We start from the raw sequence: 24,212 nt of genomic DNA on the forward strand, positions 1-24,212 counted from the left end.
TAAGGTATTTAACAAAAAGAGGTACATTATGGAGAAAACTGCGCATGTCCTAAAGAATGACAACAGCCTGAAAGGGGACTAGGAGTAGGCAAAAATCAGAAGTATGCGCCAAGAGACAAGGCAGGCAATGTCAATTCCAATATAGATAAGGTAGTCAATATAGCCGAGGTGTTTTACAGTAGCCAATCAGGGTAATAATTAAAGCAGCAGTTCAGTAGAGCCTGACAAAAAGGCAAGCATAGCAAGGGGCAGCAGAAAGTTAGGTGGGTAAATGATATTAGGAAGTTTGCTGAAATTAGATGGGTACGCTGACACATGATTGTGTTAAATGGAGGATAAAGGAGGCATATGCTGTGCAGCTAGATGACTAATGATAAGGTTTCAATGACTCAAACATCACTAATGATATGTAAGAATTCAAAGTAAATTAGCTGCACTAAGGAGAAAATTGGGGTGACATGGGAATCGAACCCGGAACCCTTGGGTTGAGTGTCACACCTTCTACCCATAGGACAATGTGGCATGTTTATTGAAATTGCTAAAAGGAGGCCTTGTGTCTCTTGTGGTAAATAAAAAAAGTAAGGTGCTTGCATCTGTAAAGTGACATGCGAAGAGCATGCCAGAAGGGAGCCATTACCGCTACCGTGTCATACCCTTAAGACGGAGCTGAAGTGTTCCCCAAATTTTTAGCGACTTGGAAAAATTACATCCAGTCATGGATCGAAACCAAAATACATCCAAAGGAATTTAATGCATGAGCTTAAAATGTTCTACCAAACAAACTGTTTACAGGAGATATTTTCGACGCAACCATAAGGTCCACATTAGCTAACCTAGATAATTTCTTGGAAAAGAATGGTTTAAAATTGTTATCAACCATTTTTCTGTAATGATTCCAATTCCAAAAGTGCATTGTTTGGCAGATTGTTTATTAGTATGCAAATAAAATTTTTAGAAGTTAGTGGAAAGGGCAGTTTTTTATCACACATGAGCATGTTACGACTTTGATCTTCATGCCTGCTCTAATCTATCATTATTTCAATACACACATTGAGCCAAAATAAATGCCACTTGTTGCCATGAGGGTTGGTGGATTCTTGGCGAACAACCGCTGCCTAGTTAAATGGATGCTAAGCTCAACATGCCACCTTGTTGCGTTAAAACTATATTTGCCATACGAATGACCATACCGCCCATGCAACGTTAGTAAACAGGCTCGCAGCGAAACCTTACAGAAAAAGTGATGTGGCACAATTAGTTAACAGTAAATTCACAAATACATCTTTCTCTAAAAATATCTAGCTGCAATGAATTCACTTGAGAATGAGTCTTTTGTGTATTTTTAATCATATATTTTACAGCTGGACTATTACTGGAGGTTCTTCACTCCATGCATTTCTGCCCATTTATGCAACAAATTTGTTTCTGTGCAAATAACTTTTAAAGCTGGCCTCAAGCAACGCTGCATTTGTGACATCAAAAACACTGACCACACACGATACCTGTCCCAGATTGCTGGACAAAATATGTCATGCTTACATTCAGATCATTTCAAATATTCCACAAGTGGCCATTGTGTGTAGTCACTACCAAAGCTGTTTATGACATTGTCACTACACTGTCATAAACATTGATGGAGCATTGTCAGGGGCACACAGTCAGGATTTATGGTCGCTGTTCTTTGCTTGCTGTATCAGAATTGCTTTACTTCCCATTTTAAAAAATGATTTGCTGCAATTAACAGAGAGAAAACTAAGGTGCACAATGTGACTGTAAACAAGTGCCCCCCCTTCACCCCCCCCCCCCTACTGCTCCACCCAAAGTACATTCTAGGCACTAGTACAATTTTAAGTCGCTACAAAAAAGACATTTCAGGCATCAATACATAATTTCTTGCAAACATTTTAATTTGCACACTTAAAAAAATCTACTGCATGAAGAGCTCATAACAGCACTTATGCACAAACACAGGGTTGAAATTATATTTGAGCATGTGCGATTTATAATGGCTGCTCTTGACGCCATGTTTCAGCTGGTAGTTAGTATGTAGACTTCCAAAATAAGCTAAAAAGCCTCTACTGCGTGTGCACTCTTCAAGCAAATGTTGGACAACTTTTGGACATTCTGATGCACCAATGCCATATGCAGTGTAGTGTAATGACATTCAAGCAGCACACTAATGACACCTCGCCCACAATAGTTTGTCTTTGGTTCACACAACACAACCTGCAGTTCCACAATGACATCAGCGGCGAATATAAAATCAGACGGCATTTTATTTCTGGCTGATAAGTCCAATCGTCACATTGCAAATCATCCTTCCAAGCTAGACTTTGCAACAAGTGAGAAGAAACCGATCCTGTACAAATCCCTGCACACCATGCCAATAGGTTACGTACAACACGAGGCAGTGCCAACATCATGCAGGGTGGAATGAGTGTAGCATGGTATATCATTGTCTTGGCAGACTTCAAATATCACATCCGCAGGCTAAATACAAGTTTGAGAAAATCTTCATAACCAATGGTAATCCAGCCATCTTGGTCAGTGTCATAATGTCGGAATGCTGCTGTCAATGTCTGAAAAAAAACACATTTACATATCCATTACTTTTCTGAAAGGCAGACTTTCTTTTGCCCCCACCCCCTCCAAAAAAGGGGGGGGGGGGGGTCCTTGGAGATCAATATTTGCCCCTTTCATACCATTAGTGGCTGCATAAAATACGCAGAATACCACTCCCTGTCTCCAAATCTGAGTTTTCTTTATTGAACAAGGTGTTCTTTGACGTGCACTGACAACATGCAGTACAATAGTATTTTGCATTTCATCCCAGTAAAAAACATCACCAACCCAGAAACATCATGCTCGGCACACCACTGAGCCAGTGTGAATAAACTGCATAAAAGGCAACTAAAGACCCACCAGAAAACAAAACTTAGATTTGGAGGCCAATACCCAGATGCCATACAAGCTTCATGTAGTCACTGAGGACATTAAAGGTACCAACGATTGACTTTTCTTTTTTTTGCCCGATATCAAACCACAATACATGCATCTCAAATGCTCTAACAATTTTAATTCTTCTATTAGCATTTGCACTAGTTTTCTGTGCATCCTGATACTGGAAAGACTGGTAAGTGCAATGGCACGCCACCAAAAGTAGCAAACTGAAAGCTTTGGCCCATGGCTACCGAATGGGTGCATTATACTTGCATATGTTATTATATGGTGTTTGTAGACTTATTACACATACAAAAACACCAGCCCTCTCTGGCTTGCTACCAGAGCTACAACCTTTTGCTATTCACTTGATAGCATGAAAGCAGCCTGGCTCCTCAAATTGTCTTTTTACATCACAGGCTACATTTATGAAAGAAAGTGGAAGTAATGATATAATTCAACAAGAATACATATGGGCTATAAGGAATGCCATCCTGGAGGGCTCTAGATTAGTTTAGACCACCCGGGGTTGAACCTGCAACTGCGATCTGGGGATCAGCAGCCAAAGGTCAAAGGCATTGAGCCATCGCGGCAGGTATGAGCATCCATGCTGTATGGATGGCGTAGGTTCCTGGCCATTTGCTGCCATACATGTCCACATTTATGACATGGTTACCAAAGAAGCAGATTATCATCAGAGCAAAGGCTGCATTGATGATGATGTGCTTACCTCACCAATGCACTAGAACTTTTGCAGAACCGTGCCGCCAGATTTATTCATTCGTCATACCATTACAGCACCAGTGTATCATATCTGAAATCCCTTTCAGGTTTACAGCCACTCAAGATACGCTGTCGCATAGCCAGTCTTTCACTGTTTCACAAGTTTTTTTACAGCCATCTACAAACTGCACCCTATATGGTCCTACCAGCACGCATATCTCACCGCACTCTCCACCATCTCCAGATCAGCCGTCCATGTGCACGAACAGTCACCTTCGCAAACTCATTTTTTTCACGCGCCGCTGCGGACTGGAATGGCCTTCCCGAAGAGATTGCAACAACAACCTGTCCAATAATCTTCGCACAAAAAGCCTACAGCTATTTATCATCATAGCACATGACTTTGTACCATTTCATCCAAAATTTGTATCCACCCCTTATGTAATGCCCCTCAAAAGGGGTCTTTAAGGAAATAAAAATGAAATGAAATGTGCCAACTGATCACACGCAGAAAAAAAAAAAAAAAAATTTAAAAACAGCTAGCTAATGCATACTTATATATAAAAAATATGCGGTCACATGGTGGACTGCACAAACAGCATTATCAAATTTTCAATGTAATATCTCACACACCTGTAAAAAGTTTTCCGCACCGAATAAAATTAGGATCCCTTCATAAGTAGCCAATGCCAAAACCCTGAATGCAAGGTCTTTTTATTTCAACCATCATATCATGCTTTACTGGGCTGTTGCCCATTTGACGGTAATGGTCTTCCAAGAAGTACTTTCGTTTGACAGCATTATTTATATTTTGTTCTTTTCTTTCATTGCCAACTGTACAGCCGTAGACATGCAAAGAATGCAGGGCAACAATGCAGAAGATCAGCCCATGACTGCAGCTAGGTTTGGTTTGTGGGGTTTCGTCCCAAAGCAACTCAGGCTATGAGAGACTCCGGAAATTTTGACTACCTGGGGTTCTTTAACGTGCACTGACATCGCACAGCACACGTCATGACACAGCCTATATTGCAAATCTTGAAATATGAACAGGAAATACCTGTAGAGTCACGCAGCACTGGATAAAGTCATCAAAGTTGATAGAGCCTTTTCCATCTCTGTCAAACTTCACCAGCAGCATACTCATTATTGGCTCACTGAGGCGGTAACCTGGAATACAAAATACAGTTACACCCAATTAGTGATCAAGCACAGAAAGTGCAAGCACCTTTTACTTAAAGGTATACTGAACAAATATCCAAGAATATTGAGAAAGCACCACAAATAGCATTCTTAAGACACGATTACACTAGTACAGACATATAATTCGGGTTAGTTTTGAGCGAATGGCTGTATTTTTAACGTTTTCTGAGCAACCGCCGGGTCAGAGGTAGCGCGCTCCTGACTGTGAGCCGGCGGGTGTGACGTCACAACTACCCTCAGCAACGTCATGGCCCCGCAATCCCGCCGCCGCTGCACCCACACCTGAAGTTGGTTGACCGGCTACACGCAGTGTCGGTTCCCCTCGTCGTGCCGTGCACAATGCTGCGTGTGGAATGCTGCACATGAGGCGGCCAAGGGGACACGTACGAAGGGTGCAATTTGCGGACAATTGTGCGCAGAAACACGAGCAGCAAAAAAAAAAGAAGAAGAAAAAAACCATGTCCGTCCTTGCGCTTTGTTAGTGCCATGGGGGAAAGAAAAAATGAACAGGCGCGACCGGCCGCGATGGGGGTAGTTGTGACGTGATATCTGGTTTTGTCAGAGCTTTCACAGGAGTTCGCTAGGTGCGGCGATTTGAGAAATATTAATTAAAATACTTACTTTCCGCTCATTTCTGTTCATAAAGTGGATTGTTTTGGTCACTCCCAATGCAATAGCTACCATCTGTGCTGAAAATCTCGGCAACAATTGTTTTATTCAGTATACCTTTAAGGTGGGATGAAAGGCCACCTTTTGAACTGCTGTGCTAATTCACATAAAATTGGCGGACCCTGATGCCATGAGAACAAAATAAAATTTCACTACAGCACCTTCCCTACAAAAAAGTTATACATCACTACTGTTTACACAGTTCATGAAAACAATATAATCTAAAATACTGTTAATTTACTCTTTTGGCCTTAAGAAACCAGTTGCAATAAGAGGAAGAGATCACTGCTTTCTGATCATATTTTTAATCAGGCCATTCCAAGTCCCTTTTCATTTTATATGCATCAGTGCTACATAAATTATTTGAATTTCTTTGCACTGAAAACAAAATTGATATTAAGTGCACAGTAGTGTTTCTAAAAACATTAGGGGGACGCTCAAGCTTTGCCTTAAGAGTAGCTGTCTCAACTTTCAGGACATTTAATGCCGTGTAACACTGGCCTGTACCTTTTATTTTAATGGTGTGCCATGGCTGGAGGGTCAGAATACTGAAACCTCAATTTGTATTAAGTACCGTCGCATAAAGCCAGCCTTCAGAAAAACTATCAACCCAAATTTATCCAACTTATTTGCGATGTGTAAGGTGTACTTTAGGCACGCAGCGAGCAGTACTCGCTCATAGAATTAACACATTGGTACGGTGTCTAGCATTGGGCTCTATGAATCAAAAAGAATAAATGCTATGTAAATCAGCTGTGCTGTAAGAAACTGAAAGTGCGCTGTTTGTACGGTTCATTCACGCTGGCAGTCACTCTTTCGGACAAGCGGTAAGTAGCATGAGAGCAGCTTCGAATAACACTCTAGGGGGGCGTGCGTACCGTGCGGAATCCTAAACTACATTGCCGTGAATATTTGCCACAAGCCATTCGGGTCGCACTCAAGTGTTGCATGCCATTTCACTTTTATCTCGGCTGGCATTGTAATGTGTTCATAATTTTTTGCATGAAGTTGCACACTCCCCACATGGCATGTTGCAGAAAGTACCAACACAAAGTGCAGCTGTAAATCTGGGGGTGCAAGGAAAGGGGCACGCGCAGCACATTCTCTCAATAAATTTTTTTTGCCTGGGCCCGCATTTTTTTCTGTACTTGATTAATTTGGAAAACCCGTTTTAACACTTTATGCAGTCCCAGTTACTTCGTATTAAACAAGGTTTTACTGTAGTGGAGGGATGCGGAAATTTCGACCACCTGGGGTTCTTTAACGTACACTGACCTTGCACAGCACACACGCAAGGCTTGTTTTTTGTCTCCATCGAAAAGTGGCTGCCACAGTTGAGATTCAGTCCCACATTTTTGGGTACAGCAGTGGAGCACCCTAACCACTGTGCCACCACAGCAGATACCCGTAAAGATGGTGTCGCAATAGCTCTTGTTTAGCCACAACAGCATGCACCAATGAATCTGCTTTCAAGAGGCTTGGATATGCTATTGAGATGAGAAAATATTTGCTCTGAATAATAATGACAAATGGCACCTGAAAGGGTTAAAGGAAGCTTCAATACTATATGATGCGGCTGACTAGTTTGTCATTGGCAAAACATACTACTTCCAGCAACAGCTTTCCAGTAGCACCAAAGCAGAGTGCACAGGAAGAGCAATAAATTTGCAGCACAGGCAGTGAAATATGAGAGCACAACTACATACCGAACCTGGTAAGCGCCTCGGAAAGCTCATCCTTGTCAATGTTGCCAGAGCGATCTTTGTCGAAGCTCTGGAAGCAGTTGAGCCAGTTGGTAATGTAATTCCAGAGAGACACAAACTCATCGAAGGTGACTGTGCCAGTTCGGTGGCGGTCGAACATGCCTGGTGAACGAAACATGTCTGTTTTGGAGGAAGAGGACAGCACACATGATGATGATGAGGAGGAGAGAGAGAGAGAGCAGAAAGGTGAGGAGAGTGCCACAAGGTTGTTGCCTCTGCACAGCAACACTGCGTTGTACTGCCTCCCGCTAGCAAACTTAACACATGTGCTGAAGCGTATGGCTTTGATTGACACAGGGGCCATGATGCACTGGGTGCTGGGCCCCAAGAACATGCTGCTCAGTGTGTTTACAGCGGCTGACAACAGCGGGTACCTCTCCCATCAGTGGCCATTCGCCGCGAGATGTGCACGGTTGTGAAAGCGCGGTTTTGATGCCTTCTGTCTGCAACTACTGCATATCGGATGTGGCTATGTGGGCTTGCAGTTTCCTTATCAGAGCCGCCCTGACACTGGTAAGTGAAACTCCTATAGCTCCAGCAAACTTTCCTTTTGGCCAAACAGCCTCTCACAAGCAAGCACACTCTGCAGAAAACGGCCACAGAAGGAATAGCTATCCAAGCCAGTGTAAGAATATATTTAGATGTTGACCCCACAAAATGAACTTGCGCTCCTTTTGATCTTGGACAAATGACACCATGAGAAGCAGGCCTGTTAAGCCAAAGCTGCAACAGCCATACTGCAGGTGTAGCAAGGTCCTTCAATGCTATGGTGTGGTGCATACACCTGCTTGTGTGCGATAAAGCAGTGAAGGATTACAGCTGCTCCTTGACATTTTTTTTTTTTTAAGCTACTTCGTATTCTACTAGCTGAAACTGCAAGAGGAGGAAACTGCAGTGAAGATGCGGCCTCAAATGCACTTATTGCAAGCTTTATTTTGTTTACCTATGTGGCTGCTAAGCACATGGTTAACTACGCCACTTCTTAAAGATAAATGGGTCAAAGCCGCTGCGTGTACATTCAAAATTGCTAGCGTAGTGTAATGCACCAACCTTAAAAAGTGGCACTCGATCTGCAAAAGTAAAAAATTTAGCGTAAAAAAAAAAGAACACAAAGGACAAAGAAGAACACATAAGACGTTTGACGAGCGCTCGTCAAACGTCTTGTGTGTTCTTCTTTGTCCTTTGTGTTCTTTTTTTTGCGCTAAATTTTTTACTTAATGGATCACCAACTAGCCCGGCAACATGCTCTCCTCGATCTGCAAAAGTTCAGTAGCCCGAACTGGTCAAAAACCAGTTTTTAACCATGATAACATTGACCGAGCTCATGGACCAGGTTGGACTTGGCAGGTGTTCCACAAGAGTAATCGACATGCAATTTCTACCAGGTGCATAGGTCTCGACAACCATCCATAGGCTAAGCCCGTAACATCACTGAAGCTTGCATCATCATCATCATCATCATCAGCCTGACTATACCCACTGCAGGGCAAAGGCCTCTCCCATATTTCTCCAATTAACCCGGTTCTGTGCTAGCTGCATCCACTTGACCCCTGCAACTTCTTAACCTCATCTGCTCACCTAACTTTCTGCCGCCCCCTGCTACGCTTTCCTTCCCTTGGAATCCAGTTCGTTACCCTAAGCGACCATCGGTTATCCTCTCTTCGCACTACATGTCCTGCCCATGCCTATTTCTTCTTAATTTCCACTAGAATGTCGGTAACTTGAGTCATTTCTCTGACCCACTCTGCACGCTTCCTATCTCTTAATGTTACCCTTACCATTTTTCGTTCCATAGCCCTCTGGGTTGTCCTCAACTTAAGTAGAACCCTCTTGGTTAGCCTCCATGTTTCAGCCCCATAAGTGAGTACAGGTAAGATGCAACTGTTGTATACTTTCCTCTTGAGCGATACCGGTAAGCTGCTAGTCATAATCTGCGAGTGCTTGCCAAATGCGCTCCATCCCAATCTTATTCTTATTTCCTTTTCATGGTCCGGATCTGCGGCTACTACCTGCCCTAAGTAGGCATATTCGCCTACTAATTCTAGTACTTCGCTACCTAATGTAAACTGCTGTTGAACACTACCTTAGTCTTCTGCATATGGATTTTCAAGCCTACCTTTCTACTTTTCCTGTCTAGGTCATCAATCATTATTTGCAGTTCATCCCCCGAGTTGCTTAGCAAGGCAATGTCATCAGCAAATGGCAGATTACTGAGGTATTCTCCATTTACCCTTATCCCTAACTGCTCCCATTCCAAGTCTCAATATTTCCTCTAAGCAAGCTGTGGATAGTACTGGGGAGATTGTGTCTCCTTGCCTAACACCTTTCTTTATGGGAATTTTGTTACTTTCTTTATGCAGAACTATGGCTGCTGTGCAGCCACTATATCTTCCAGCACTTTCACATATGGCTCGTCTACATCCTGATTTCGCAATGCTTGCATTACCGCCGCGGTTTCCACTGACAATCCCTAACTGCAGCCCAAAAATTGCTTTCAGCTGAACTTGTTCATACGGAATGCCTACAAAAACGATGAAGCCGGGAAAAAAAGCTCACGCAATGTAATGCACTCTGGAGGCACAAAACATACACAAACAGTTTGAAAAGCCACCAAAAGCAAGACAACACACTGCATCGTCTGCAGCTCCACACTGCAGACGATGCAGTCAGTGCATGTACTAGAGCGCTAGCACTATTGTGAAAGCTCTCTGCCATGACAGGCGGTGAGTTTTAACACATATATATTCTTACACAGCAACTCAAACAAACAGGAAACTTGCTATTGTAAACCACCACTATCACACTAAGCAGCATAGCATCAGATTCAGCAATCAATGCCCCATGGTGCTCGCACCAATCCATGCCTTATGCTTAACCATTCAGGTTTTGTTTGCGAACAGTAAATCACATCAGAGCACAAGAAATACAGTTCACAGAAAGCTGCAAACCACAGCAGCAAAGGTCACCACAACGTCTTGCCATATGGCTGAGAGATAAACACCGAGCGTTTGCAATTTCCACCAAATACAGCCCACCGTCGATGTCGTATAAATGAGTGGTTGTTTTTGTTTTTCTTTCTTTCCCCTCTATCGATTTCCAGGCAATAAAGAGATAACACTCATGAAATAGTAAAGAAGCTTGAAACAGTAAATCTTAAAGCACTATGTCTGCAAATGCTCAGTGTAGTTTCTTTGTGTCTGCAAAGCAGGACAGTGACTTGTTCACAATAGACCAACACAAAACAAAAGGGTAAGATGAGTGCAATGCCCAATACGCAAAACATCTCTCAGAAACTTAGGAGCCCCACTGGCTTACAGGCAACAATCGCGTATGGTGTCGACGCCACGCGGCTGCCTCTAGAACAGTCAGAAAGACAATACCGGCGGACAGCACCCGGACTGATCTGGCACCTCGCAGCCATGTTTGCTTTTTTGGTTTTGTGGGGGGTTTAACATCCCAAAGCGACTTAGGCTATGAGAGACGCCGTAGTGGAGGACTCTGGAAATGAAAGACCACTTGGGGTTCTTTAACGTGCACTGACAACGCACAGCACACGGGCGCCTTGCTTTTCGCCTCCATCAAAAAGCGGCTGCCGAGGCCGGGATTCGATCCCGCGTCCTTGGGACAGTAGTCTAGCGCCGTAACCACTGCGCCACCCCGGCGGGTTAGCCATGTTTGCTGCTTCTAGTTCCATGACCCAGCGCATTTAACATTTTATTGCATTAGCGGTTATGTTCGGCATACATGCCATGGCAAGAGATTGATATATAATATCCACATGTGAGCAATTGCATTTTGTTTTCTGCAGTACTCAAATTGTGTGCTCAAAGGTGAGATAAACCAGCAACGTTCACTCGAGATTTCAAGCTCGCACAGTAGAACAATAGCTGTTCCAGTTTCACGTTTCATCATGGTCATTTTTCTGTGCTCCTTTAAATTCACAGCACAACCAAGGTTGACACTGAAATGCCTGTGACCAAGACTGATAGTTTGCAGTGCTCATTTCTGCCTCAATAATTTCTTCTAGAGCACTAGTGGCAAGTAGCGATCTCCCAATACCACCACTGAGAGTGCAACATTTTTCAGCAGTGCCCACTTGACCAAACAGGCACTTTGTAAAAATTAAAAACCATCTGTATCGTGCATGCCCCCCTATGATTGGAGTGTGTACATTACTAAGTGGAGCTACATCCGCAGCCACTAACAAAGCCTAGTAGCACTTGTAGCATCAAACATGTGGGAGCACAGCTTCTCAGTCAGAGCTAATCAGCCTACCGAGTGATCCCTGCTGAAAAATATTTACATTGGGGTTTGATCATGACTTACATCAGCAAAACTGTTGCCTATCAGTAATGCTCCAAAAGAAATGAGCAAAGTTGAAATGCGCACAGTCGACAGCCATTGTTACTTAGCATCCTTACTTTCCTGCTGCATTTAGACAATGATTTTTCATATTTTGTTTTCTTAGACAGCCAGACGCAATGGTTTATGGGCAGATGTGAGGTGGAAAATGAGACCAATGGCTGCAAATTCAGAATGTATGTACATGCATGAATGCACATTGCAACACCTTGAAATGCTAGTCCGCGAGTGCCATAAATCGGAGTGTTGGCTCCATGTCTACATATCAAGCGTTTCCCCAATCACTTATTTTTCGTTGCTGGATCAGAGCTGCCTCAGTATATGTCCCACTTGCCACATCACACCAACTGCAGCTAAATGTTTTGCATACTATACAAGCCATGCCTATATCATGGTTTCTACTGTGCCTGTGGTTCCAAAGAACAGAGGGCTTGTATGGTGATAGATGATACCGTGCAGATCTGTGCACCAAAGCATGTAATAAGGCCTGCACTGAGAGTTTCTCTGGCTAAGCCATACACCTGTACCAGCTTCAAGCAGAGCAGCACAAGGCTAATGCAGCAACTGAATCATTTTTGGATAGGCATAATGGATCTTCGGCACCCATAGGCCGTGAAAGCTGCGAATAGATAACAGACAGCAAAGTATGTTCACAAAAAGAAGAGACTGCTCAGCCTGTTAATGTTGCTTTGTAAGATGGGGGTTTATTGAGTGGATCAGCAGGACTGGGCAGGTCAGCGGCGAACACAGCGACAGCGAACACAGTCAGGTGCAACATGCGCAGCGATCACGATGCCACTGCCTGGAATGTTTCTAGTGCACTACTTCCTCTTCACAGCTTGTCTATCTGCACCTATCTTTGACAGTCAAGGTGTTCTAGGCATTTTTGGTCTCCTCGAGTAATTGTTGCTTAGTGACAGTAGAGAGTTTTGGTACTGCCACACTTTTGCCGTATACATTCACAGTTACCATACTTGTCGCATCTACCATATGGTACTGCCGAACATTTTCGTAATGGCAGAGCTATTCCTGTTGCAATGCATGAAGCTAAAATGAAGCATTTCACTTGAACGCTTTTTTTCTCAAAAGCACGGCAATGCTTGCATCTGATTCAGAAGGTTACATGGTGTTACCTGTACCACAGAGACACTAAGTTTCATCTAAGTTTATGCATACAGTGGTTTTTCTTTATGTAACAAAAAAATAAATACAGCATCGCATGTGTAAAAAGACAAAACAGCATAACCAACCACTGCAATTTTAAATTAAACCAGACAGCAGAGCTCACCAATAAAGTTTGAGCACAAAAGTCTTGATTGAACAGCGCATTTGCAATCGTACAGTTTTCAAAGTGATTAAAGCCTTTTGGTGGAGGCGAGGTAAAAAAAATGCCAGTGCATAATGTCAGTACACGTCTAAGATCCCCCTCCCGAAAGAGAAATAATATAAATGAATATGGAGCCCTCCACTGCAACGTCTCTCATAGCCTAAAATGAAAATTTGTTTATAGGAAAATAAAGGCACTGTATCTGTCACACTTCTTGACGGACACCTGAACCGCACCATAAGGGAAGGGAGGAAGGTGGAAGAGAGAGAAAGAGGAGCCATAGTGATGGGCTCTGAATAAATTTGACCACCTGGTTATCTTTCATGCACCCAGACATCGCACAGCACATGGATGCATCTGCAATTCACCTCCATCCAAACGCGGCCACCGCAGTTGAGGTCAAAACCGGGAATTCCAGTTCAGTAGCTGAGAGTCTTAACCATTGATCTACCATGATGGGGCAAAACCCAAGTGCTGCTTTCGAAATTTAAAACCCACATACCATGCCATGATCTTGACAGGTTACTTGAAACATGCTCACTCCATGCCCTTTCCCATATTCAATTTGCAGAACAAAACCTGCCAGCAAGCAGCTGCACTTACCGTGGTATGTGCACCAGCCCATTTTTATTGTTGAAATTGTTTTTCTATAAAACCCAAAGCACCTAGCATCTCTAATCCTAGCCTGTTATAGCGTTTTGTGGGTGACATTAACATACAATTGCCTACTACGACATGTTGTGGTAGTAGCCAATTTTATGAAAGTGCAGAGGCCTAAAGTAAGACAAAAAAAAAAAAAAAAGACGTAAACAAGGCAGTAAGTTGAGGGGGGGGGGGGGGACACCCCTACATAAGAATACTCGGAGACTCTATGCTTTCCTTGCTGTCGGGCTATTTGAACCAACATGTACTGAATAATTATGCAAATGATTTGGTCAATATGAAGACTCAAACTTGGATTTGGCACTCTTCAGTGTGAGACTGAATCTGACCTAGTTTCCTTACCAAAACTTTCCTTCTACGGGAATAATTCAAGGCCTATTAATAATGCTTTTAAAATGACCACTATGCTAAGTTAGCATAGAAAGCAATTTAAAAATAAAATGTGCAAAATGGGAGGCACTGCAGTGTTTTACCAATATAAGTACATACATGTGTGAACAACCACAAATATGACAGCTTTTCTTTTTTTTATGTTCCCACTTCGGCAGCATAGAAGTACTGTATACCAAATTTATTGCAAAGTAACATTCTAAATTAATAATTCGAATCAAAAAAGGGCCACCGCTCTTCAGTCAAAAATTAATTTTGGAAACCAGTACCAACTAAACACTAACGGTCAATGTAGCAAAGGTGCATTCATCCTTCCTCAGTGACGGGGCTAATGATCCCATCAGTATTGTCTTCGGGGTGCACACCTTCCACTAATCGATTCATACCCTATGCAGTCGATCGTAAATTAGTGCTAGAGCAGGAATAAATGAAACCACGTTTAGAGCAGTGCAAGCTATAAAGTTTAATCCAAAAATGCTCTCACGAGTGAATTTGGTTTACTTTGATCCACACATCAACAGGATCTGGCTAAGTTTTTATTTGACATTCAATCTACACACAGGCTTTTTAAGTGTTATCGGGCAGCTTTTGCTGTCATCATGTTTTCAAAGATAGATATACGGTCAAATTTGCCATTACGGTAAAATTTGACTTAATTTCAGTTCCTGCATTGACTCATTCTGAAAAAAAAAAAGAATCCTCCCAACTCACCTTGTGTCTTTTCAGTATTTTTTCGAGCGCAAAAAATTTCTCTCTCCATTCAACACTTTCTTCAAAAGTATCAAAATGGTCTTTACCAAGCTCAAGCGTAATGGTAATGAGGAACTTTCCGAAAGAAAAGATGGAAAAGAAAAATTAACCGTAGTAATTATTAGACTCATAACGTTTGTTTACAAGCACCATTCAAATTTCCAATCTTCACACTAGGATGGAGGGGGATCAAGTGGTCTTCACAAGAACCATAAGACCAATTTCAAACTTTTTAAAGGTATGCTCACATCAGCAAGTCAGACGTCAAGCAACTGAATTCAATCAATTCATTACTGTCCTGGAGCCCCAAAGAAGCAATATGTGACCACAGCGAACTGACCAAAACTGATCACATGATGTCCATGACTCATTGGTGTGAGCATGCTTTAAAACTAAATATTTCATGCATCTTTCATTTGCTTTCAGAAACTGTAGGCCAGAGCCTTTGAGCCATGCTCATTGTATATGTCATGCAACTCTCAACTACATGTTTGAAAGGCACTTCCAGTAAAGCCATGTGCATTTTCCTTCCTCATGAAATAAATAGGCTTGATTTATGGGGGATATACACCCCAAAGCGACGCAGGCTACGAGATGCCGTAGTGGCGGGCTCCGAAAATTTCCGGGATTCAATCCCGCATTTTTGATCCCAGTAGCCGAGCGCCCTAACCACTGCACCAGCGCGGCAGGGCTCTTGAAATAAATAATGGTGTCAACTATGACACTATAATGACAACCTCAATGAAGACGTTAACAAGACAATGTTTACTGAGACAGAAACTGCTGACACTGCTTGATTATGCTGGTTCAGCAAGCAGCACAGATTACTTGTCAAGCCAACATTACAAAAATGACATCAGCTTCAGAATTCCCCAAAAAATAGTTCACAAGCAATCACCAATGAAGTCTGCTGCTATGAGTTTTCATTAAATGGCTATAAACAACTCTAGTTGTGTATTTTCTTTTCTGAAATATGTTTGGCACTGAAATGCATGGGTCACCAATTCATATTTGTCCATGACCACTAAATAATTTATGATTGTTGAATTGCTAGATGATGCTTTGGTTTCATCAACAGAAGAGTGACTGCCACTTAATTGTAGTTGGCATTTAGTCACGTGAGATACACACACAAACAAAAAAGCTGCAATACAATCACCGACGCAGAGTTTTAATTCACCACAGCTCTTAAAACAGCGTATTTTAAGAGCTGGAATGACAACCAACTATGTATAAGTAATTTTATTTCATTCCTCACATGAACTAGACACCCACTAACATATTGCAGTCATCATTTGGGAGACGAAATCAAAACAGTACCAAAAAGAAACTCAAGCATAAATTGTTTAGCAGCTATAGCCAACTACCACAACATGATCTATGTAGACTAACGTCTAACAGGTCAACTGAAATAAGAAAATATGCAAGCTAAAATTTCGTGTTTAACAAATATAAGCTCTCGACTGCAGCTCAAAGTTCCAGGAGTGTATTCTATGACAGACAACACATCCTATTCTAAGACACCCATGACCTAAACACACTTTGGTAATGCTTCAATAGTTCTCTCTCAATAAACCCCTCTTCAGTCCTATTTATTTTTATAATTATTTCATTACACAATAAGAGCAAAGTTCTGCTACCCTGCAGTCTGACATCACCTTGGCCACACATATTCACACAGCGTTCAAACTAGTAGAAGTTTAGAAAAAATTAAGTTTACATTTATTGCTCGCCAAATACACCACTCCAACGTTTGCACGATGCCAAATAAAGAAAAGGCTGCAACCAACAAGTGGTAACCACTAGTGGCTACCTACCGGCTACTTAGTGATAATCAATGAAAGACCTAATGACTTATGTTAAAGATAACTGTGATTGTTCACACAAATACAGCAGGTGTGGCTGATACTAGGCATATGACTGCAGTAAAGCTCTATACACTTGAATTAAAAGGAAGTCACAGCAAGAAAGCTCTAAATGGCAGGAGCAATCTTACCAATCATCATTCGCACCGTCTCTGGGTTGAATGGCTTCCAGGTTCCTATAAAAAAATAACAGCAGTTGTTAAATGCTGCGCAGAACTGTATTAAAAACTCTGGCGTGTCAGAGCTCGAAACAACATAAAGGTTAACGTCATAATTATGTGTCGTGATTGAAGCATGCCATTATTCACCGGATGCGATCGTTATGTAAAAATTTGCATTACTCACCATTCGAAAGCGCACTTTGCAGTTCTGCTGCGCTTATGTTACCACTTCGGTCTTTGTCGACACTGAAATAGTCATTTGAACCAGTTTAATAGCGTGATCATTAATATAACTTAAGATAATCACTGCAGCCGCTGTCCCTCAACTGCCTTCAATCAGACGAAAGTTCTGCATTGGAGGTCTCGCCGATACAATCACTGGGGAGGCCCCAAACACCCATAATGCTAGGGAGAATTTATGCAAGAGTAAATTGATCGTGATCTTGAGACGTGCTACATTCGCATACCATGCGACTTCGATAGTTATTGATAGCGTCAACGATTAGAAAGTGGCTAGACTATGGGGCGTGCCAGAGCTCTACATAACCATTAGCATTTCTACAACACAACTCGAACACTACAGAAACAAATATTTCAAAGGAACGCCCTAAACAACGAATGAAACGAGACACATACTTTCTGAAGAGTCCTTGTAAATAGTTGACGTCAGCCTTTGGGGTTTGAGGAGGGGCTTGGGAATACATTTTTCTCTGCCTCCGTGACTTGGCCTACGTTATGAAATTGATTGCACTATCTCGCTTAACGCTAAACCAAGCAATTACGAAAAAGTACACCGCAGCCTAAGTTTACGCAAAATCCTAGCCTCCTAGGCTCAAGTTAGCGCAGCACCGTCGAGAACGAGGAAGCTAGAAAACGATAAACGGAAGCTAGTGAGCACGCTTTAGACCTTTAGACACTTTAGATCTCTAGAGGTAGAGGTAACACGGGAAACACACGCCCAGCGTTTTTAGACGCAGTGACGATATCGGCCACAAGAACAACCGAACAACCTTAAAACCTTTATTATGCCCCAACGCCTTTTCTTACTTCGATTTTGACCTTTACCAGTTTCATTTAGTCGGATCTCACAAGGTATTTGCCCATTACTCATTTACCAAATAATCAATTAAAAAAAATATATCATCATTATCATTACCTTCTTGGTGAAAACTAGTGCCTGACAGCATGGTTGTGTTTACCGTGGTTACCTTAACCAGATCTGCAAATAATTTGTCATATTCCAACCGGACAGCCAGCTGTGCTAGGCTGTGGCTCCAGATGGACCCAACTATGCATCTAATGGGCGCTGAACGTACTGATTCTAGGCACTATACTGTACGCATGGTAGAAGAACAAATGGTAGCGTAACTCCCATAGAAGCCTGCGTGTAGACTCTGAGCGAGGCTTTAGTTTCCCAGCGCCTCCTGCGAACTGTGAAGCACAACAAACACGTGACGTTGCTTGTGACGTCACAGTGACGTACTTTTGGCGGAGAATTTGTCTTTTTACTTATGAACGAAAAACAAGGCCAACAACAACGGAGACAGAACGATGCTCGGATAAGGCAGAAAAATGGACACCGTAACTGTTCAGTCAGCTTTACTTGACATGGATTTCTATTGTCGTTTTACGTTAACTGAAATGTTACGGCATCTTTAACCACCTCATCATAGCATCGTTCTGCCTCCGTCGTCGTTAGCCTAGTCTTTCGTCGCGCGTCATGTAAACGCATTCTGGGGCTTATTTCTTCGGGCTCGTTTGTGAACAAGGGCCTTCAAGTGAATTCGGCAAGCACATGGATTGAACCACATGGCTTGAGGCATTTCACTAAGGGCATAAATGAGTGAAGCTGTGCTGCATATAAAGCCAGGCTTTATTAATTCACGATTACTTACATGGACGCTTCACGACAATGAAAAATAAGTGTAGGAGAGCGACCACCGCTCATTCGTCACAGTCTTCATGAAATCCTCGTGATAACAAAATGACCTGAGCGTAGGTCTCCAAACGAGACGCGTTGAGATTATAAAACGGTAAAAGATCTTGCTAACAAAGTACATATCAGCGTCAAACAACAACAAAAACAAACGAACGGAATAACGCTAGCGCTAGAACGCCAACCTGTAAGAGTTTAGGTAAGCAATTCAAATTGGGATTGCTAGTATTTAGAAGTTATTGCGTCTGAGAAGTGAAAATATCTACGATATAGCTTCGCTCCAATAAATCTCGCCCTGTTCATGATTCCCATATTTTACTCGCGCTTCATTTGCCACTGAAAGGAGTCAATGTGAGGTTACAAATTTACAACTTAAGCATTTAACATGTTCATGAGAAAGATCCCATTGACAATAGGAACATCACTGTAATAACAGCTAAAGCACGTTCAGCGAACGTTGGTGCGGTAATACGACGCAGTAAGCAAAACACGCAGCAAATGGAGCGGAACGGAAGGCTTTGAGCAATGCGACACGCGTCTTGGGGGCAATAAAATCTCACCTTCACCGCTCAATTAAAACATGCAGCGATACGCCGCTCAAGCCACCACTTTTGCGACGTGCCTGGGAGGCCCAACCGAGCCGCCGAGCTGTGACGCAGCATGCGCACATGCAGCGGCAATCAATTTCTCATCGAGCACACACAGTCTTCGCCTTGCTGTAAAGCTCTAGCACAACCAGCAGAATGAAATACTGACTGTTTGGTACAGATAACCCACTCTGTACGCAGCACGCAAAGATGAACGTTGAAGCGGGGCTGATGACGCACCCAACCGCGGATGAAAAGAGCTTTGGTCTGAGCCATTTCTGAGCTTTGGGCAACTACGCAGCGGATAATAAGTGGCCGAGAGAGGCCGTTAGAAACAAGTTAAAATATTATTAAAAATGTGACACGTTTTTTCTTACGCAAGAAGCAAAAACTGCATTCATTCCTGAGCGCGAATATTATGTTTGCTTTCTAGTACTTTGGCACATCTTATTTTCTGTGTGCTAGTAATTTGCCTCACAGTTCGCAGGAGCCCTCATCATCGAGTTGATGCCGCTGGCGGTAGGCAGCTGCACGCGTTTTCTTCCAAGTTGCGCGACCAGTTGTACGTTGACCTTGCTGTACGTGGGCCCTGGCCTGGGTGGTTCTGACCATGGTCCATGACCCCAGGAAAAGGTGCCTACCGAATGTCTATGGTCTGACTTGGGATTTACTAAAAATAGTCCCTGAAAAACATCATATCCTAATACATCAGTGCTGCGCGGCCACTTAGCAACACTCCTATCGACTGCCGCGGACCTGGCACGTGCGCGCCATATGGCCATATCCCAGGTGAAAATCCTAAGTGGTATATCTGGTTATTCTCACTTCATACCAGTTGGCAGTTGGTTCACAATCGTTTCTAACTGGGACTCAATTGGGATCAATGGAAATTTGTTCCTGACAGCATGTTTGATAGAAATTGAAGGGATATATTACAGCGTTTATCCCTTGGATTGCCTCTGCGGTCTAAGAGATGCTTGTTCCAGTACCATATAATGCGAAGCCGTACACAAAAGTGGGTGCCGCTGTAGTTCGCGCAGTCGATGCCTGCGTCATTTCTTACTCTATTCGCATTGCAACTCCCAAGGTCATGATGGCGCCGCAATTTTGGCCTTTAGCCGAGAGGCGCCGTACGTAGCATGTGGAGGGCTCCGGAAATTTCGTCTTCTTCGCACCGCAGTTCGCAGGGTCATTCACTTGCGCGTTTGTTCTTAAGTCGAGAGATGTAGTGAAGGGGCCAAATTTTGACCTCCTGGGTTCAAGTTAATTCACTTGCACGTTTCACGTACCTTGAACATGGACGGTACGTGTATGGAGGGCTCCGGAAATTTCGGCCTCCTTGGGTTCTTTAGCATGCACTGACCGCGTGACTAGGCGGAAAGCTTAACAGTTTAATTTCGCTGGCGTTTAATTGCAGCCCTGTCATAGATGGTGAGGTGCGTGCCGATTCGAATGCGTCATTGCATCGGCGCAGACTAGCTGATGTGTAGCCATTGTTAACCTTACGCTTGGATAACGAGGTTAAATCGGAATAAACCTTCCCAATTTCTTGTGCTTCACGTGCTACAGGAGTCATACAAATATTTCGCATATCTACTAGCTTTGTATTTTGCAATATTTGTATACATGAAATGCACGCGTCCGCTTGCGTGTCCTCCCGAACCCCATCACTGCTCGGGTCAACTTGAAACGCTGCGCATGGTCGTCCGCAAATACATGCAGTTTAGCATGACCGTTCTGTAACGGTTTTGAGATTCCCTTGGGAGATTTAACAATGTGTCACTAGTTGCTGCCGGTCGAATAGGTGGAAATAACGTGTTGGCCCTGGCAACAATGATAAGGAAGTTTGTTTTTCGCATCCATGGTTTTTCGCTTTCCGTTTGTGTGTGGCGTCTATGATGGTCACATTTCACAAGACAGTAACATCGTAAACTAGGAGCTCCTAAAGTGTGGGAACGCTTGGTGTTCGCCATGCATACGACAGAAGTTGGTGTCAGTAATGTCCCCGCATTCTTAGTTAAACTATGGAAGCTTGTAGAAGACGAGAAATGCAACGACTTGATCAGCTGGAGCTCGGTACGTTGCGCTTGTCGCTGTTTGTGGATTAGGGCTAAGGCAATGTATTTCCATTTCTGTATTAACGATTGACCTACGTCGCTTTCTATCCCGTGCCTAGTGTCGCAATAGACTTCGTAGAACTGAATTACGTTTCAGTGATGCCCATTTACTGAACAGGCGAACAGTTTTTGTTAGTTGAAGTAGGCCGGTAATCAGGCGCCATGTATGCTATCTGCCCATGCAGATTTTATACCCTCTCCGAGATCTCGCGTCCAGCGGCAATGAATCGTGCATATTTATTTTTATTTTCCTGATGGTTGGAAGAATTGCTTCAGCGGGCGACGGAGTGCCTTCCGCCCGCTAGGTTTTCTTCCACATGCGCTTTCTTTCTCCAAACTCAGCTGCGCGGAAGCGTCCTCATAGTTGTCATAGCAGTTATGTAAAAAAAAAAAAAAAAAATACAAGGGTTCAATGCTGCTGAACCTAATATTGAGCTAAAGCATTAGCTGTGGGTGACCGAGTGTTCTTCCTCAGCCCACATATAAAGCCGCACTTTAGCCAAGCCGTATGAACGTGCCTTAGTGGCCTATAGGGGTAACGTAAATGTCAGTGTCTTAGCAGGCTGATTCTGACATAACCGTCCCATGTGAGGCAAGAGACCCTAGTTGGCAGCTCCTGCCAGCCCACGTGGGGTGTGACGTCACAGGGTCACGTGGGTAAGACCTGGCTACCGGCCGCGCTACGTTGAAGGCTCGAAACCTAGAGTAGTATTGCTTTCACAATAAAATTCGCTGGAGTGACCTGCATTGTGGTGTGGCTGGGCAGCGTAACCCGTTTCGCCACATTGTTCTCTCTCTTTGCTTTTAGTGAACGTAAACTGATGTTTTCACTTCTAGTGAACATACTACACTGATAATAATCTGGAGGTTTTTCTAGGATACAGCCTTAGGATTTGTAATTCGAGTTTATGCACCATGCACCATTTCCTCTTCCTAGCCCTCTGCATCGTTTGATCATTCTTCGTTTGAGTCAGTAAAAAAAGGCATTTAAAAGCATTTATGCTTGCTTCAGTTCCCTGGTAGACAACTGGCCCATGTACGTAACAATTGCTTTCTTTTTATGTTAAAAAGGACCTAATGAGGATGCTTATATTAGGCAATTTATATGGTCTGCAACAGTGTTGTGTTGACATCAGAAATAAAAATTAAAAGACGAGCTGTAATTCAGGACTTTCTATGCCTACCCCTTTGTAAGCGGGGAAGTCAAGGAGGTCATGGTCAAGCATACTCTCATCTAACTGCAATTTCTGAGAAAGTAGAAGCATAGTGCAAGACAACATTTTGGTGTGTACAGCTGGGCGAAAAAGTTCCTGCTGCATTGTCTTGTTACCCATTCAGCTGAGTGGATATTAGCTGATTGCACATTAATATTCATCTAAATAAATTTTGACAGTGACTGTATTTTGCATGTTCGGTCAGCGATGATGGCACTTGTGTTATATTAGTTGTCTGGTCTTTTTGTTACAGCAAACAGAAAGGGGAAGGTACCATCTCCTCTTTCTTTAATAGTAAATAATAGTCACGAGATGTCAGTTTAATGCTAACCTTTCTATTGCCTAATTGCTAGTAGGGATGAGTGCTGCCCTTTTATTTTCCTATGTGCATTGTACTTGTCCCCAGCTTGGCTGCTCACCTTATTTTTTTCTTGCTGCTTGCCATAGTTTTTTTGTTTAACTTTGTTTTGTGTAGAATGGCCAGAGCTTCATCATACACAACCAAACACAGTTTGCCAAGGAACTTCTGCCTCTATACTTCAAGCACAACAACATGGCAAGTTTCATCAGGCAGCTTAACATGTGTAAGTACACGCAGAGCAATTCATAAAAGAAATAAAATAGAGACAGTAAATAATGTGAACATAAAAAAAAAGTAACAAACAGGAGTTGTGTTTTCTTCATTTATTGCTATTATTATCAGTAGTTTGTCATTTTTGTGAATGTGTAGCTCATTTGGATGATCCCTTGTGCAGCATTGTGTATTTGCTGTCGTTGGTGACTGACTGCTGTCGAGTAAAAGCATCGGATTCATTAATACAAGTAACCGCCATGTAATTTTGTGTGTGAACCGTTTTGCTGCTTTTTACCCAATGTCCCCTGTTAATAATACCAGATGCCCCCAAAATCTTGTGGTCATTGTCAGCATGAAATGACATCATGAGCTAGCAATGTCACATAACTCGCATTGGTCATATGACTGCTAGTTCATGTTGTCCATCCTCGTGATACCATTAGCTTCCTTACAGCTGATGTTGGAACTTGGACATTGCATGAATGTCCCTTCAACTACCTTTTCTTTTGGTCTAGCATTTGGGTGTAGACATGTTGAAGGGACTGTCTGCCGCTAGAAATGAATATGGAAGTATTAGTATATTATTGTGGATAATTCCTTATGATGACAATAGCATAAGTAGAAGTAGAGGTATTGTTGGGATTGTATATTTTAAATCAGCCAAGAATGTCAGACCAGAGCTGACGATCTCGCTCTACATGCCGTGTTAAAACTTAGTGGCTCACCAAGTATTCTGGCCATGCCACCTGGAATCAGTATACCACATTATATGAATATTGATATTTATTACTTGTAAGTGTTCAGTTTTTTTGCATAATTTTGCCATTCTTTCTAATTATCTACTCATTTCTTAGTCATGGAGGCTGCCTTTGTTCTGCTATTGGTGCTGCTGGTATCTATAATAGATGTTACCAGTTTTAACGCGACAATGTTGAAGGCCGTGTTCTCCAGAAACTCCAGTGTTGGTGTTA

At 42.8% G+C, this 24,212-nt stretch overlaps 2 protein-coding genes across 6 annotated transcripts in view; one reads left to right on the forward strand and one right to left on the reverse strand.

Annotated features, from left to right (window-relative positions):
- Nucleotides 1–640: 640 nt before the first annotated feature.
- Alg-2 (Apoptosis-linked gene-2) lies at nucleotides 641–17,820 on the reverse strand. 2 transcript variants are annotated; one of them, XM_084588264.1, is made up of 6 exons: nucleotides 17,450–17,820; nucleotides 16,998–17,059; nucleotides 16,784–16,828; nucleotides 7,239–7,415; nucleotides 4,721–4,830; nucleotides 641–2,579 (listed from the first exon to the last, which is right to left on the reverse strand). In XM_084588264.1, the coding sequence occupies exons 1-6, from the start codon at nucleotides 17,515–17,517 to the stop codon at nucleotides 2,478–2,480; spliced, it is 564 nt and encodes a 187-aa protein (XP_084444390.1). In that variant the 5' UTR covers nucleotides 17,518–17,820; the 3' UTR covers nucleotides 641–2,477. The 2 variants fall into 2 exon arrangements, with proteins under 2 accessions (XP_084444390.1, XP_084444391.1); XM_084588265.1 differs by having other exon boundaries at nucleotides 7,239–7,397; nucleotides 17,450–17,810.
- Nucleotides 17,821–19,932: 2,112 nt separating this feature from the next.
- The window catches only part of LOC146202714 (heat shock factor protein 1-like), a 66,730-nt gene continuing 62,450 nt past the window's right edge, over nucleotides 19,933–24,212 (forward strand). For 2 of the 4 annotated variants that reach the window (XM_084588266.1, XM_084588269.1), the window contains exons 1-2: nucleotides 21,188–21,412; nucleotides 23,143–23,251. In XM_084588266.1, the coding sequence (XP_084444392.1) occupies nucleotides 21,308–21,412; nucleotides 23,143–23,251 (214 nt within the window). In that variant the 5' untranslated portion in view covers nucleotides 21,188–21,307. Of the gene's footprint in view, nucleotides 20,126–21,187; nucleotides 21,413–23,142; nucleotides 23,252–24,212 lie in introns of those variants that run through there. The other 2 variants (XM_084588268.1, XM_084588267.1) reach the window with 2 other exon arrangements.

This window comes from Amblyomma maculatum, chromosome 1 (genome assembly GCF_055883805.1).
Source record: "Amblyomma maculatum isolate TAMU_Amacu chromosome 1, ASM5588380v1, whole genome shotgun sequence".
Taxonomy (NCBI): domain Eukaryota; kingdom Metazoa; phylum Arthropoda; class Arachnida; order Ixodida; family Ixodidae; genus Amblyomma; species Amblyomma maculatum.